This window comes from Ixodes scapularis, unplaced genomic scaffold (genome assembly GCF_016920785.2).
Source record: "Ixodes scapularis isolate PalLabHiFi unplaced genomic scaffold, ASM1692078v2 PGA_scaffold12__126_contigs__length_90152505, whole genome shotgun sequence".
Lineage (NCBI taxonomy): Eukaryota > Metazoa > Arthropoda > Arachnida > Ixodida > Ixodidae > Ixodes > Ixodes scapularis.
Genome location: NW_024609838.1, coordinates 88,292,216 through 88,308,274, shown reverse-complemented (window position 1 = coordinate 88,308,274; position 16,059 = coordinate 88,292,216). Strand labels below are relative to the sequence as shown.

At 45.5% G+C, this 16,059-nt stretch overlaps 1 protein-coding gene across 1 annotated transcript in view; it reads right to left on the bottom strand.

Moving 5' to 3' along the window:
• The window catches only part of LOC8025406 (latrophilin Cirl), a 47,754-nt gene extending 35,473 nt beyond the window's left edge, over positions 1-12,281 (bottom strand). Inside the window, exons 1-3 of the mRNA XM_042289255.1 lie at positions 12,268-12,281; positions 11,864-12,088; positions 7,251-7,357 (exon numbers count right to left, since the gene is read on the bottom strand). Of these exons, the coding sequence (XP_042145189.1) occupies positions 7,251-7,357; positions 11,864-12,088; positions 12,268-12,281 (346 nt within the window). The remainder of the gene's footprint in view (positions 1-7,250; positions 7,358-11,863; positions 12,089-12,267) is intronic.
• Positions 12,282-16,059: the final 3,778 nt, after the last annotated feature.

Genomic DNA, 16,059 nt, shown 5'->3' with positions numbered 1-16,059 from the left:
TCGCGATGATTTTGCAAGAAAATAACACTTTCAGACTTCAAGCTGTCCGAAACGTCGGTCGTGATTATGCACCATTTCTATAGGATAGGTTACGGTTCCTCCTTTAGGTCCGAAATATCTAACAAGTGTGAATTATTGGCGTCCGAAAAATCGGTCGGTGACAGTATCATTGCAATCTTCAGATCAAAGAGTATCACCTAGTATAAAAAAAAACTGAAAAGAAAGAAGAAAAATTTTAACCAATTTAGTCGGACATGCGTCTCAAAAAATTCTTTTTACGCAAAAAGAAAGTATTTTAGAGCAATACGGTTGGGGCTAGACGGCGATTTAGTTAGTAGTCACCTCCTTTCCAGCTGCTTTCTCTTACAGCATTTCGGGCACGTGGAGGAGAGCTGGATCAGCTCCGCCTTCACGTCGAGGTCGACAAAGCGAATGACTATCTCGTTGAGCGAACGACCATTCCGTGACATCATGGACTTTCCGCGGAGAATTTCAAATAAATCTCTCACCATCAATAATGCTATGAAAAAGATTTTGCATAAAATTTATTTTTTGACACGCGTGTCCCAATGTTAAAAAAAAACAAACAATTTTTTTCTTTTTAGGGATTTTTTTAAAAACTTTTGTCCATTTCAACTGCTTCGATGGCAGGTGCAATTGAAGTTGGAGTTACGAAGCTCTGACTTAAAAGTGAATGCACAGTCCCGATCAAACTTAACCAAAGTATAGGACTGCTTCTTGCCCATCCTGACTCCTCTCCACCAAAAAAATAAAACTTACAACCGACGAGAATATATACAGGGTGTCCCAAAAAACAAATTTACAACCTTCTTTCTACCACAAAAAAAAAAAAAAAGAGGCTGCATCTCCACGTGGTGAATGATGTTGATTGGGGCGAAGCTCTGGTGGTGCTGATGATACTGATTTTATTCTTCATAGGAAGTGCTGATTTTTTTTTTTATTGCTCATAGCTAGTGCTGAGTTCCGGGTTGCGTTTTGACTTCAATATTACTGCTTTATGGTCGGTGAAATGCAGAGCCAATAATTCTTCTAGCGGATCAGCTTGAATCCGCTAGAAGCCATGGGAACACATCTCTACCGCTTAAGTCAATGGTCCATATCACAAAAGAAAATGTGTGGTATGGATCGTGGTTATATACGCAGTTGAGCATTTGGCTGCACCGCCCTCTCGTCTATAAACGTTGAGCCAATGCATGCAAAGTTTAACGCGATTACATACGCATTTGACCGCAGCGCCCTCTCCTGTATAGACGTTGAGCGGCTACATGCAACGTTGGAGTGGTTAAGATGTCTGCGTCGTAAGCAAGCGGTTCTAAGTTCAAACCCTTGTGCGGGCATACACTGTCCTTTTTTTTAAAGTGGGCCGATCCTGGAGGCAGTAATCGATATGAGCACAAACGCCGGACGGATGGACAAGGCTAGACCCTAAGGAGCTTCGCCCCTAAAAAGCTATGTATTGCCAATTGCTCATTTTCAGCCCAAAGGTGCAAACGAGATGCTAAGGTTTCAGCACGAACCAATATTTTATTCAAAAATTTTAAGTGATTTTCTGAAAATTTCAATGCGAAAATGATGGCCAATGGAGCTCTCAAAAAGATGGAGCTCTATGGCACCAGAAACTGAAAATGCCCGAAAATGGGCCCCATTTTCCCATTGAAATTTTCAGAAACACTGGTTCTGTTAAATAAAACATTAGTTCGTACTGAAACCTTGGCATCTAGTTCAGGCGCTATCTTTGGGCGATGCATAGTTTTTTTGTTTTTTTTTTTCAGATAAAAAAAATTTTGTAAATTTTTTTTCGGGGACATTTTCTACATATGTAGCGAAGGGGCCAGGCAGGCGTGAACTGTCCCAACATTAACTAGAAACGTACATGCCCGAAAGCAGACATAATCAGGCCTAGTCAGCGCTCCAGTTAAGTGAGACTCTACTAACGCCAACTGCAGGCACAAGAAGCGTCATGTTGAAACTGAAGTGAGAGTACAGGCGAGCTCGTTTAAGACAGACATATTAACCCAGGAGCAGGAGAAAAATGAGATGGACAACCCCTCTCTTCCCCTGCTCCAGGGTTCCCATTTTAGGAGCAAAGCTCCTTAGGGTCTAGCCTTGTCCGTCCGGCGTCCATGCTCACATCGATTGCCATCCCATCTGTCTTCTTAAAAAAAGAGAAAATGTTTGCGCAGTCAACAGGATTCGAACCTGTGCGGGGAGCAGGGTGTCGAACCGGAACCGAACCGAACCGAAAACCGGAACAGAACCGTTATTTTTAGCCGAACCGGAACTGAACCGAACCGAAATCTTCGCCGCCATCTTGGAACTGAACCGGAACTGAACCGGAAAAAAATATAACGGTAACCGGTTCAAAACGGTTCACGGTAATTTTTTTTTGTTAGTATTACAAATTTATTATTTGGGAATAAAAAATTGGCAAGTGTATTCCTCTACGTATTGATCAAATCGTCATATACAGAATTCCAATGTATAATAAATCCTGGTTTTTTGCGGCGCTTTTTTATTGGCACTATGAATAGCCATGTGTCACATCGTCACGTGACGTCATAATGTCAAGACATGCTGTCAAGTAATGTCACATCACGTGACCCCGTGACGTCACGTGACTCACCGGGTTAAGTCGATTCAAATTGAGGACGTCGCTAGATCTATTAACGTTGTTGATACCGTGACGTCACATGACATCACAACTTCGCACTGAGAGTCCCGTGACACCATGATGTACCCGATTGTCATGATTCCGAGTCAAATGCTCTGGTTCATGACGACCAGTATCGCCAAACATTCGGGTAACGGCTCGTGTTCAACTCAAAGATTATAATGGGCCCGAGTCCCACTAGAGCTAGAAGCAGAAACAAACGAAAGCGACAAGCCTCAGACACATGCAGCATGTTCGCGATGGTACCTTTATACGGCTTTGAGTTGTTCGGTGCTCGCGAAGTTAGCACGAGTGTTTACAAGCCTGCAAATGGTACCATCCTGTGCATGATACTCGTGCTTGAGCATAGCCTTCTTTATTCTACAAAGCCTGTCAAATCGCGAAATACTCTGGTTTAAGGCTAGCTGCTGTCGTTTGTTTCTGTTTGTCGCTTTCGTGGGGCTCGGGCCCCATTATAGCCAAACTAAAACTATATCTGAAGATTAGCCCATGCTCTGCTTTGCCAGCCCTGCTTATGACTATGATAAACACTGACGCTGCATATATTAGGATCAGATCACGTGGCTGATAGTTCTAATTGCGAGTTGAGGAGGGGAAAGCTGTTTCATTTCTTTCTTTCGAATGTCTCCCATTTCTCGGAGGGGCAAACTAATGGATGCTTTTGCAAGTTATCAACGTCAGGGATTACAACTTAGCGGTATTTATTGAACTGAAGGTAAGAAAAATGCTGCACGAACCCATTTTACATGTATGCACACCACTGAGGCTCCCAAACATGTTTTCGTTATTGCTGAACTGCCTCAGAAAGTTGTACCGAGAATAGAAGTGTTAAAGGGTCTAAATGTGACGTATTAGTCAGACGTTACATGGAACTATTAGTGCGTACATGAGGGATACCTGAAAAGAAAGATCCTAGTGGCCTCACGGGGATAGCCAAACGTTGGCAGCCGCTCTAAGTCTCACAGGAGTGTCGTTCTCAAGTTCTCCAAGTTTCGACCGCCCTGTATTTTGTTTAACCTTCACAGTTTGGTGCAAAGTAAAAGCAAGGAAGAATTACTTTTAACGAGTGACACAAATATAATTGTCGAGTGAACACCACTCAATACGGAGCAGGCAATCCCTGAGGAATAAAAAGTATCTTGAGGAGCAACTAAAAAGAAGGGAGTGGGTAGGGGGTTAGTTTCAAAGCATACTGTGTCGTAACGATTCCTCTACCCCGCACTTTCGGCGCAGACTAGAAAGCGTGGCCTGGAAACGATAGTGACAGATGGGTAGTTGGTACAACTTTCATTTGTAAAAACACTCTTGCCAGAAAGAACGTTTTGCCGTGCCAGATACTCGCGCCGTGCCTAACGACGATGCACCAAAAAGAAAAATGTGTGCCTCTCAAATACATAGCTTGCACTGAGCCGAAAATTTTGCAGCGTGCATTTTGCCCCATCGGATTTGATTTTCTCAGCAAGAACAACTCGCAAGGACCACCAGCATTTGTTGCGATTACGTCACGTGCAAACCATGTTAAATACTTCAGCTTTCTGGTGAAGTGCGACGTTCGCAACACTAGCAGTAGACGTCCAAGGTGTAAAGTTGTGTAGTATTTATAGCAGTCTCGCGATGATATACGGCAGCCTAATGAAATGTAGCACATGACTGATAAAGAACAGAGTCGTGAAGTAAGGCCCCAAAACAAGTGCACGTAAAACCTAAGATAACATTAGCCTCCCGAGGTAGTATCTCGCGACGTTTCGAGCTGAGGCAAGCTGATGCCCAAAAGTGATTTATATTAGGATTCTAAAAATCTTCATTTGCCCTGCGCGGAACCTATGTTTAATTAGGAATATCATTTTATGCATTTCTATGCATTTCTTTTTGCAGTAAAGCGTTGTGTAAGGGATTATTTAGAAAAAATTGCGTGTCATCTCCTTATTTCTGCACATTTCGTGTATTTGCCTTCCGATATATCACGTGACCACAGTGTTTTTTGGCATACCCTGCAACCCAGTATTTTACACTGCAAAACAGCTAACAAAAGCACGTTGCCGAAGACTCAACAGCTGGCGTATTTTCGAGTATCGTCCTTCCGTGTCGGTCTCATGCGGTTATGTGAACTTCATAAAGTCAAATTTATCGATGATAATACAAATATACTTAATTCCTGTCTGAATATTTGGCAGCATAAATAGAAGATCCTCACCTCAAAGATATATAAGTAAATGCACCTTTAAATTATCTGAAAGATGTTCTGCAAATCTTTTTCGGCGCTTTTATCCTCTATAGACACGTTATAGGTGATTTGAAAAAGCTTTAAATAATGTTTTTTTTTTTTTTATTTTGAAGCTAATTTAAATAACTATATGTGTTCCTCACGCATATATAACTTTTCAAATATATAGAAGTTTATTATCGCGTTTTTTATGTGTTTTTATTATCGCCCTTTTTTACTGGAACAAATGATAGAACTATGACGATTGCACACTTAAACTCTCAGAAAGTGTCCAATTAAGTAGCTTCCGAATTGAGTAGAGCATGAAATTCCACTTTGTTCTATTTAACAAAAATCATCAATTAGAGAGGGTGATGCTTATTTGCAAATTAAATTGACCGGCATTTTGTCAAGAGCAAACCTCAGAACCAGGCTATGCCAGTTTATCCCATATAGAAAATGTTCACATGGGTAAGCACTGTTGCTTACCCATGTTTAGGTCAGATTCGATCTCAGTACGAAGGTGCTCATAGGTTAGAGTGAACAATTTCAGCCACTCCTTTTCGCATGATTCGTCGCCCGCATCATGGTGCTGAGAGCAAACAATGCTAGTTAGAAAAAAAACAAGCATTGCGATTGTCGCTTAGTGTTTTTATAAAATATAGAGTGGAAGGACTTGTCCCGTGACTTTCGTGACATTTTTAAAATTATATTGCCTTAAGATCAGTCGTCTCGTCATTATATATATATTGTGAAACGTATTCCATAAAACACATTTTATGGTATATATGGCGACCAGGTGCCCATTTCATGATTTTATTCACTGTAATTAATTCCTTAGTTCAAGGGCAAAACCACGATTCAACATCTAATACTGCGATACAAAGTTGTAGCAATCACGGGTATTTTAGGCAACCTACTTCACTTCGCGAAAACATTTCGATTCAGGTACAATGTGTGTGACTCTGGTAAACGAAGGGATGTTGAGTCGTATAAACACGACGTTCTGTACGTTAATGTAGATTTTCCTTTCTTGTTGTGTAGGTATTAATAACAGAATTTTATAATTTTTGTACCTGAAAATAAAACTGGATTACAAACGATAAAAAAAAAGAAAACTATATACTGTAAACGACTTATTTTTCGTGGGCTCAATATTTCGCGATTTAGGTCAAAGCTGAAGTTTTGGAATAATTCGCGGGTTGTAATTTTCTCGACGCGGTGGAAACTCACTATAAATTGCAATCTGTTTACATTTTACCGAAATTGTTCGCGGGACCCATTTTTCGCGAATTGTAGGCGATTTGCGAAATTCTCAAAAATAGGTCCTCGCAAAAATCAGATCGTTTACAGCCGTTAATTTCATGGCCTAAATAGTGCCTATTGACAGAACAACGCGGAAAATATATTCTCAATTTAGCGGTTCAAACCGGTTCGAACCGGTTCGAACCGGTTTGAACCGTTATTTTTTGCGCCCCGGAACTGAACCGGAACTGAACCGAAAGCCGTGAACCCGAACCCGAACCGAACCGATAAAAACATCGGTTCGACACTCTGGCGGGGAGACCCCAATGGATTTCCAGTCCATCGCCTTAACTACTCGGCCACAACTGCGGGACGAGTAGGGGGCTCTGAAATGTGGTAGTAACTCAAGAGCTGGGGTTTCTGTCATGGATGAAATGTCGCATGCAGCCGCTCAACGTCTATACAGGAGGGGGCGCTGCGGTCAAATGCGTATATAATCGCGTTAAACTTTGCATGCATTGGCTCAATGTTTATGGACGAGAGGGCACTGCGGTCAAATGCTCAAATGCGTATATAACCACGTTCCATACCACACATTCTCTTTCTGACATGGACCGTTCGTTGACTTAGGCGGTGGAAATGCATTCCCACTGCTTCTAGCGGATCCAAGCTGATCCGCTAGAAGAACCACTGGCTCTGCATTTCACCGACCATAAAGCAGTAACAACGAATTCGAAACGCAACCTGGAACTCAGCACTACCTATGAGCAATAAAAAAAAATCAGCACCATCAGCACTACCTATGAACAAAATCAGTATCATCAGCACCACCAGAGCTTCGCCCCAATCACCATCATTCACCACGGAGATGCGGTCATTTTTTTGTCTTCTTTCTTCAGTGCTTCTGTACCTCAGAATAGCTCGGCAGTTCTCCCTTTGAAACCTACTATTCATGTCTGATAAGGGTCCTTGACCTAACACACAAAAGCTCGTAAGTCATGATAAGGGTATGAATGTTCCACAACAAAAGATAACGGGGTTGCCAGAAGTGCTCTTCTCCCAAGAGAGCCAATTTAATGCAGACGTGGCCAAGAGGGGTGCGGAACTCACCGGGAATGCATTGGTAGTGAGCCTCCAGGTACTTGAGTGTGCCTGGGCACGGGTCTCCAAAGACCACAGTGGATGCTGGCAGCGTGCAGCCTTTCTTCAGGTCACAACTAGGACAGAAAGACACTATATCTCACACACGCACAATCCCTCAAGTGAGAAAATTCTGGTCACCCAAAATTCAGTTCAATCATCTGTTGTTGTTTATTTATATTTTATTAGGTCTCATAACCAGTTTTGGGTACATCTAAAAAGTACTTGAAATGAAGTACAAAGTAAATGAGAGATTATGGAAGTACACCAGGTGCAATGCACTTGAAGTAAAGTACTATAGATACAATGCAGTTTGAAAGTAAATTACAAACACTTTTTAATACGATCTCCTGTGATGCCCTTTCATTCCCCTATACAGTGTTTATTTTCTTCCCCTTTTTTTCTGGTATGTATTGCCCCAGGGGTAATCGGGGGTGCATCAGTTATTTTCGGAAATGGCGGCAAATATTGGGATGAAGAAGCATGACGTCAGACCCGTAGGTCCCGCAAATAATCCTCTTATAGAGGAGTGTCCTCTCCTAATGATTTTAATCTCCTCGCTTTCGCTGACTCAACGAGAAGTAGCGAGAGTTTGAAATGCTGCGGGAAAGCTGCCCCCAGTACAAATGGAGCTATGCGTCGTCTGTTCGCGTTTATGATGAGAGTAGAATATCCATTCCAGTATTTCTTCAGGGTTGACAAAGCATCATTTTGTGATACAAATTTTAAGAAGACCAAATTTTGGAATGTACTTTAAAGTCGGGAGTTGTACTTTTCTCGGAAAGTACTCCAAAAAGTACTTTAAGAAGAATACTTTAAGTAAAGTACAAGTACATACTCAGGGAATGTAGCCTTCAAGTAAAGTACAAGTTTTCTAAACCTACTTGAAGTAGCACGTTAAATGCAGGCATGTAGCCAAGGTGTGTGGGGGAGGGGGGGGGGGGGGGCATGGGGCCTAGGCTTCCCCCAAAATCTTCCATTTCACTGGGACCTCCTCGCCCCCCTCCCCCTCATACAGCATGTTGTCATAAATGCCCCCCCCCCCCCCCCCCCCCAAAAAAAAAAAAAAAAAAATCTTGGCTAAGTGCCAGGTTAAATGGAAACTAAAGCAGTTCTGTGTTTGAGAAAAAACACTTAAATCGTCTCTATTTGGCCTACAAAGTCACAAATATTGAGATTTTTTTTTTTTCAATTTGGGGCATGAAGGTTGCAGAAAATCATTTTCAAAGTAACACTGAAGCCCCTCCTTCACGAAGCATGACGTCATATTAAGAGTTTTTGGAATATCCGCTCTTGTGCATTTTCAGTACCTGTCAAAGCTATGCACATGCACTCTTGCTAGCCCGTTTGCTCGAAGCACTAACCGCGGCTAAAGTTAGCCGCAGTACCTAGGAGGGGGATTTTGAGATCATGTGACTGGCTCGGTAGGGATGCGGGGAAACATGGCGGTGCTCCGGTGAGCGAGCGCCGCTCGCTTTGGAACTAATATGTCGTTGTGGTTCCAATATCGGGCGCGTTAGTCAGCAACGAATGGTGCAGGAGGCTTTCGCTTTGCCTTACCTCACTTAAACCGCAAAGCAGGGGCAATGACATCGCCGCAATTTTTAGATAGTGTTTTGATTCTGGGCACTCCTAAGCTATAAATGAACGCGATAATTGTCGGCATGGCAACGTCTTTGGAAAGCGGATTGTTGATAGCACACAAAAGCAGACGGCGTCCCAACAGACCTTTTTTCTAAATTATCCAAGAACCGAGGTGCATGCTACGACTGTAGTTGCACGCGTCGCACGTGCTGGCGTCTGCAGTAGTAACCGTTCTAAAGCAAAAAGTATCAAACAAATTTTGCCTTGCACGCGCGTTTGTTAAAGCCTTATTATGATTTTTTACTTCAAATCTCTTTTAAGAGGAAAGCCAGCGCACGTGAACCGTAGAAATACACTTCCAGCGTTTTTCTCGCGGTGCTTAAATAATTTAGAAAAAAAAGTCTGTCGGGACGCTGTTTGCCTTTGTGTGCTATCAACAATCCGCTTTCCAAAGACGTTGATATGCCGACAATTATCGCGTTCATTTAGGCTTAGGAGTGCCCAGAATCGAAACACTATCTAAAAAATGCGGCGATGTCATTGCCCATGCTTTGCGGTTTAGATGAGGTAAGGCAAAGCGAAAGCCTCCTGCACCATTCGTTGCTGACTAACGCGCTCGATATTGCAGCTACAACGACATATTAGTTCCAAAGCGAGCGGCACTCACTCACTGGGGCACCGCCCCATGTTTCCCCGCATCCCTACCGAGCCAGTCACGTGATCTCAAAATCCCCCTCCTAGGTACTGCGGCTAACTTTAGCCGCGGTTAGTGCTTCAAGCAAACGGACCAATATACCTGGCAAGCTTGCAACTACACAGGAGCGACATGCGCTTGGCGGCCGAAAGATCCTAGTACGACGTAACTACCGGTCGCAGGTTTTTCATGTTTTCTTGCGTTTGGTTACATCTTCGGAGATAACAAACATGATATTCAGATTCACGGGACAAAAATACTTTTTTATTCTCCGCAGGTGTCGCTTCCGCGACACCTGCGGAGCTCGCTTCCGCGGGTGTTGCTTCTCAGCAGTGCACCCGTGCTCGGTAAGAAGCGCGCTCAACGAGGCTGACCCGCTGCGATCAACTCTTCGAAGAATATCGCAGTCACTCCTTCGGAGGAAAGCCCCCTTTCGAAGCGGGACGGTGCACGCACGCGCGTGGTGTATGGAAAAAGAACTTTGTGAATGTTGAAATCTACAGCTGACGTCTTGGGTGCGGCCGCCAGCGGTGGTCGGCGCTATGCTAGGCTCGCCCCGGCGCGCCAGAGGTGCTACTCTGCCGCTATCGCTCCCAGGCTCCGGTTGCTACTGCGCAAGCGCGGCGAGCCAGCGCGCGGGGCATCTCTCCGGGCTAGCCTGGCGCGAAATAGAGCAAGGACTATCTGGCGACATCAACGCCGAAGCGCCGCCGACGGCTGCGATGGCTATGCTGAGGCGCCGGACTAGTGTTAGCCGGACTGTAGACCCTTCGAAAATGTGACATCCCCATGACCCTCTAGGCAGAGATGTCCTGACAACCTGAGCTCATCACTCGTCATTCTTTTTCCCTCACATTCTAGATATAATATAGGACATTTGCATATATAGCAAAATATTTATAAATCCCCCGAATCATCCCCTGAGCTGGTCATCTCTATAGGTTTAATTTCATGTCAAATACATTGCTTACTTGCCCTTCCCCGTTTACACTGGACTTCATGAGGTCTCGGTTCATAAATATAGCAAAATAAAATTTAAAATTAGCTTAAACATGGACAAGCTTGGGAACAACCTTTAGGAGTTCAGATGGGGTTTAATTTAGGCAGGGTGCGATAGTGAACAGCTTAGAGGAACTATTCGATATTCGATTTGAAAATATTCGGCCAAGATCACTATTCGCTTCCAACTCAAAATCCACTATTCGCACACGTCTTGAAAACTGCATCAAAACGCCGGCTCTCTAGCGGCATTATTTATTGTACATATCAATAAAAACATTGTTTTACGTTCTCGTATATGTCGTGCCTAGTGATCTCATCTATCATTTTCATTGGTTTTCTGCCCTGTGTAAATATGTACAAGTTCGTATGCGCTTTGTTTTTTGTCCGGTGAATTTTGGGCGCCATAATTATATTATAATAGCATAAATAGTAAAATATTGCACTTAAATATAACGTATATCTATTTTCCCACCTTATACTTATTTTTTTTTAAATTCTTGTTCTACTTTAAGTTTCTGTATTTAAATGCTTATTTAGACTTTTAGACTTCGTATTTCCTCGTTTATCTGATTTTCGGCCCTCGAGACTGCAACAGGTCCCCAATCCGGCCCCTTAGGCAACATATTTAGAGACCCCCGATTTAAACAATGGTCGGTTCTTTGCAGTGTCCTGCAATTACACTGAGGCGAGCACCGAGCTTCAACACAATATGTTGCACACAGACTGCACATAATCATTTCGATCTTAGGATTGCATTAGGGAGTTTTCCGCACTTCCTTACCTAGGAATGCTCCGCGCGTTCGCGAGACGCGACCATTTAATGCTGACGTGAAGCGGCGTCCTAGCGTTCAATCGGGCACGATCCAAGGGATTCTCTTAGCGTCTTTCCACGCGCTCCAATGAAGCGTTTCAAAGGACGCGACGCACAACGAAAACGCAACCTAAAAAATGAAAGACGTTTACAACTCCCTGTAATGCCGAATTAGAGCGCAGCTCTTGAGGAGGAGGAGGAGGGGAGGGTATGCCCCTCCGTACCCTCCCCTCCCCCTCCCCGGCTCCCCTCCCACATAGCGAGAAATTTTCGCTGCATTTCCCGCTAAATTCAGTGGAAAAAATTCCCTGCTCCTCCTCCCTCGTGACGTCAAACGTGGCGTCATTATGGGAAACGTCCCATAATGCAACGCGCGGTTACGCCGACGGCAACGCCGCTCAAGCCGGAAACGGGCGCCTAGGAGCTGCGCTCTACGTTTTTGCTCGCCCGGGGCGCTCCTTGAGTATCGTGTCGGTGTGAAGGAAGGGGTACCTCTGCTGCATGACCCTGAAGGAGCGGTGCGACATGCAGTCCACGCTCCAATCGAGGGTGCCGTGCTCGTTGCAGATGGATATGGAGAAGCGGCCGTAGTTGGCCCGGATCAGCTGCACCAGGTGGCCGTCGTCGCAGGCGATGTGCAGCTGGCTCCCTTCGCACGCGTAGGCCGTCCGGTAGCGGGGAGGATCTGCGAGGACCGACCATTCTTTGCTCACTGTTCTTGGGAAAGCACGTTTGCGTTCCAGAGTGCTTCATACTTTCAACGAACATTGTAATTCAACCATTTCTAGTTCTACTGGGAATAACTGCAGAAAACACACTGGCGCCAGTATGCCAGTCTCTTAGTAAGCGGTTACAGGCGGTCCAAGCACCCAAGTGACCATCCTAAAGGCACACACCTGCATTGCCACATGTCTTGTGACGAGACGTTGGCGCCATCTATGAGTTAACATGGCCGTTTATAATATTGCCCAAGTTTTTGGAAAGAATGTTCCACGCCTACACGGTGAAGGGCACCAGTCTAGTCGTGATCACAAGAGGTTATAACGCACTCTGCCGTGAGCGGTCGCAACTAAGGAAACCAGCCGAGCGGTTTGCGCACGATTTTTTCCTCAGAAAAATATTGCGGTAATCTTTTTTTAAAATTTTTGTGAAGCCAGAAATATGAGTGCTCGTGCGCCTTGAGCGCCGATCACAGATGTGAAGGCGCATTTTTCTTTGGAAATGCTACGAAGGGCTGACCCAGAGTACAGAAGTCAAACCACAAACGCGCAGCGGGTAAAACCTGACAAAAGAAATTCCGTCTGTCAAAGAGTTTCGAAAATGAAAAAAAAAAGTGCGGCAGACATGCTGGACAATCAGTCAGTTACAGTGCTGGTTGTCATCGGAGAAATCCGAGAGTGTGTGCCACTGCCACCTGGTTAGGCTCGCCAGTGAGCCTCAATAAAGTGCACAGGGAAGTACACTGCCAGAATCGATGTAGGGCCAGTAAATCGAACGAGTCTAATATCGGGCTCTTTCCAGCGCTTAAGTGGCGGACAGATCGTTAGTTTTGCTGGTTCCTGTGGCCGTGGCAACCGAGCGTCATAGAAGAACGCAGTGGGTCAAATGCCTGGAGCAGCCTCCCAAAGACTGGCACGCGCTGGTCAGCGAGGTTGTACGTTCTTCCAGGCATGAGAAGGCATCGACGCGCATCACCCAGCTGCGCGGAGACCCCGAAAGTCGGACGAGACGCGTGAAAGATATCGGGGAACACCCGCAGCGAGGCGCGCGGGAGGCCCCCGACAAGATAAAGACCCGGCTTGGGCCTCCGGAGATAATAAAATGTCTTTGAGCCGCCATCGCCAGAGGAACTCCGCCGCGGTAGCAGGCGGCAGTAGCTGTTCGACGACTGCCCTTTCTGCGCAGAAACAAGGCCACGGCTGGCGGTGGCGTCCTTCTTCTTTCGGAGGTCCTCGCTTTCCTTGGCAGTCGAGGAGCACGCAATAAATTAGGCTCCCAGGTGGCATTTAGCGGAGGGCTGAGCGGCCCCCGGGCCCGGCTCGTCCAATCGCGAGCTCGTAAAAGTTGCGGTTGGCCCTGTTTCTCGCTTCCGTGGGGAACTGTCGTTTGGCCGAGACAAAGTGGCGCACGAGCGCACTTTGTTTGCAACTGGGGGACGAAGCGGTCGCCTTTGTTGTTTGGGGAGTCTGCAAGCCCAAAGTGTTTGCCCGGTGACGTCAAAACGGTGCCGAGTTCTGATTGGCTTTGATTGCGAGGGAAGACCTCGATGCCAGATGCTTTAAAATTTATTTTTCAATCGGCCAATAAGAGCTCGGCGTTCTGGCATCATCGCAACCCAAGAAGCACACGACTTTCTCCCCGCATTGGTTCAGATGCTATTTTGCATGGCATGGCCACACAGGGTCGGTGAAATCCGTCTACGGCGTACAGTAAGCGCAAGCCGAAGGGCAAAATACTGCACGGAGTGCCCCCGGCATGCCCATGAGACGAACTGTTACGACTCTACAATATGAAATTCAAAAATACCCCCGTCAAGCGGGAACGCACTTCTCTCGAATGACGTCCGTGTGAACAGCGGCGCGTTGATTGGCTGATCGCGCATATGTTATTAACTAATACTAATACTAATGCTCATTTAGTGTCAAGTTCCGTCAAAATGTATGACGGAGGGAGATCCGGCAAATAGCTGCAACTTACGGAGAAAAACACACACTAAAACAAACATCGCAAGTATATATATCACGAATTGTGAAAAGAAAACGAGAAAGTTTAGCGAGTCATTTAGGAGAATCGCTCGGTTTAAAAGTCTAAATATAGCACTGCACATGCAAAAGTGGTTAAGGCGAGCGCTCTCTGATTATGAATAGTACTCGAAATAGAAGGAATGAAAACATGGAGGACTTTCACAGACAACCACACTCTACACAGAACTCTGAAAGGGTAACTGCAGAGAAAAAAAGGTGTATTTTTTAAACAGCCTGATTGGGACAAGCATGTAACAAAACAAATTTTCTGCCAAAAACGAAATTTTTTACAGCAATATTTATTGCGCGAGACTGATTTTAGTTTGCGGCTATTTCGTACGTTTTAAATCGCGCGCCACAGAGTTGGTATTACACGTCACGTAGTGGCTCCTATACGTCACGGAGTGACGGATAGCAGCCACTCCGCGCGCGTCGAAGGAGCGGGAGTTTCAAATGTGGAAAAGTTGTGACTCCGACTAAATTACGTCCTGCGGCGTAAATATTGCTAAAAAAATGTTTTTTCGGGGAAGATTTGTTTTGTAACATGCTTGTTCTAAATAAACTATTAAAAAAAAAAAGTTTTTTTCTTTGCAGTTACCCTCGAAACATTTAATAGAGAGTCCCAGATGCATATGTACTTCACTGGAACAAAAAAAGAAAAAGAGCAACATATGTCAAGGCAACAAATACCGACTAATTTTTCGATCAAAATACGATCGCCAGGTTTTCAATGACCTGGCCGTCTGAGTGAAGGAGATGAGGTCAGAGAGTGATTACGTGTGCGACGAAGCTCGGACCAGAGCAGACGACGGCCGTGATTTCCTCGTTCGTAAGAACCTGTCTGGCGATGGTTAGTCGGCGAAAACCCTTCGAGGTGTTTCCTGTCTCCTTTCTCGAAGGCGTCGTCCGTAAAGGACCGCTGAATTTCCGAAAGCCGCACAAAAACGTGACAGGGCAACGAGTTGCACACGGCGCCGAGCGGGAGACCCTCACGTAACTGGTGCAATGACCCTCACCTTCCGCACCCCGAAATTGCGAAGGGAGCTGCACTTTTTGTCTCGCCGAGCGAACGAACACTCGAGCGAGTCTGACGTCGTGCGATTCCGCGGCCAAAATCGCTGCCTGCGCGGCGGTGCGATTCGCAAGGTTTCACTTCCATGAGCGTTTTTAATGGCTTTACCCTTCGTAACGGGCAGTAGCTTGCTCGAGCTAGCCGAACTCTGAAAAGACAAACATACGATTCCTCCCGCCCTTCTAAGCCAATTGTCTCCCCCTAACTATCATGAGGTAGTGTTCGGGATATCACCAGAATGACGTTTAGGAAATTGGCAAAAAAAAAAAAAAAGCAACAACTAAAAAGCATCTTCTACGGCGTTACCCGAGCACCGGACCCACTGGGCGACTGGCTTGAGACTTTGGGTCGGAGCCAGGCGGATGTCCCGCGTGTCCCCCATCTGGGCTCGTTAGTTGCGCATACTTCAGTTTCCGCTGCGATGCTCCGTGTTGCTCGCAGCAATGTGGATTTCAGTGGCTTCTAATGCCACGCCTTATTTGCTCTTCCTACGTTTAATTTTAGTTTTATTTTTTTAAAACAAGCAGGCCTAATCACCGCCGAAAAACGCAATTGGTTCTTGAGTTTTGGAAAGCTCGTTGGTGGGAGGTAAGTGAAACAGGCCGGGCCTGTATGCGAATAGATACAGGTTCGGACACCAAAGTGAAGGAGATACGGGATCTTTCAAAGCCTTCATGGAACCGCACAGACTCTTCGAGGTTTAAATAAAAGCAAGAAATAAACCGTTTTTTCCCCCCTACGTGTGGCCCGCTTGCAACGTGGCAACGGCGTTCTCTGCTTTCCCCCCATGTTTCGTCCGGTGATCTCCCGCCAGGCTGCAAATGGCCAGCGGCGGCCGCTGCGGCGCCAGAAATGTTCGACCGCCCTGTGCC